Genomic DNA, 1,205 nt, shown 5'->3' with positions numbered 1-1,205 from the left:
TTCGTCCTTCGCGTTTTTCTTGACACTGAAGAGGATTCAATACCGGAACCAAAACGTTTGTCATGTAAATCGTTGTAAAGTACGATAAATATATAAATTATACTCCGCTAAATTACCGGCGTCTGCTCTCAAAATTGTCTTATATATTTGACCAACAATGAATTTACGCACTTGAATAACGACGTGCTTGCCATCAATGGCTCCTATGCAATGAACGAAATTCCATTTTTCATAGTAATCATTGGCGATATCCAGCCAGTCTCTTTCATGGAGTTGGCCTGGAAGAACCAAAGGGCACAAAATATCCCACAATGCTTTGCATGTTTCATGAATAATGGTACTTGCTGTTGTCACTCCCACGAGATAATGATATGACATTGATGTCACAGAGTCCCCGGAAGCAAGAAATCTATATTTTATATATGATATAACAATATTTATGTATTAAGCAAAAATATATAACATTCCCAGGCAGAACATCATGTCAATTCGACGTCGAACAGACGTCTGTTAGACATCTATTAGATGTCTCCGACGTCAAATCGACATCAACGTTCTGGCTGGGTTGTTACTTATAAAACGCTAAATTCAACAAAATTAAATTTGAATCAAGAAAAACAAACCTCAATGTTAATGCCAACCGTTCAGATGGTGAGATGCATTGTCGAACGACGTCCTGCTTCTGTATTGTTGGTCCAATCATGCCCAACAATTCTTCAAACTGAGTTGCACTCATTCGAAAATAATTATGAAATCGTAAATCCTCCAATCTTAATCTCGGGACTGACGCAAAGAAAAAACTGTGCTCGTTACGATTTTCGAAAATGGGTGCTACCCAATATTTTTTCTTCTCATATATTTTTTTCTTTTTTGATAAATGCATCATAAAAGCTGCAGCAGCTATGCGTCGCCTCTTTATGACCTCTGCTGCAACTGTAGCTGCCACTGTACGTCTATAACACTCCACGTATTCGATGTACTGTCTATAATAATTGGAATAATCCATTTTATTATACGGAGTTAACTTGTTAGGTTAAGTAGCGTTAGCTTTTCAATGCTACTTTGCATTGCGTGGAGTGGGGGTAAAACGCCAGCTTTTCTTCGCTCCATGAAAAGGGAAGAGGCGATAGCGTCAGCTTTTCAACGCTGCTTTGTGTTGTGATGGAGTGGGGGTAAACGCCAGCTTTTCTTCGCTTGCATGAAAA

General features: G+C 38.7%; 1 protein-coding gene across 2 annotated transcripts; it reads right to left on the bottom strand.

Moving 5' to 3' along the window:
* Positions 1–10: 10 nt before the first annotated feature.
* On the bottom strand, positions 11–1,187 carry LOC105568303. 2 transcript variants are annotated; one of them, XM_012023995.1, is made up of 2 exons: positions 624–1,187; positions 11–278 (listed from the first exon to the last, which is right to left on the bottom strand). In XM_012023995.1, the coding sequence occupies exons 1-2, from the start codon at positions 1,004–1,006 to the stop codon at positions 266–268; spliced, it is 396 nt and encodes a 131-aa protein (XP_011879385.1). In that variant the 5' UTR covers positions 1,007–1,187; the 3' UTR covers positions 11–265. The 2 variants fall into 2 exon arrangements, with proteins under 2 accessions (XP_011879385.1, XP_011879299.1); XM_012023909.1 differs by having other exon boundaries at positions 11–409; positions 624–1,182.
* Between the last annotated feature and the right edge of the window lie 18 nt (positions 1,188–1,205).

The sequence above is a fragment of the Vollenhovia emeryi genome, unplaced genomic scaffold (assembly GCF_000949405.1).
Source record: "Vollenhovia emeryi isolate VEMERY1.0 unplaced genomic scaffold, V.emery_V1.0 DF950442.1, whole genome shotgun sequence".
Classification (NCBI taxonomy): Eukaryota; Metazoa; Arthropoda; class Insecta; order Hymenoptera; family Formicidae; genus Vollenhovia; species Vollenhovia emeryi.
The sequence above is the reverse complement of the archived record's forward strand: the minus strand, read 5'-3'. Positions and strand labels throughout refer to the sequence as shown.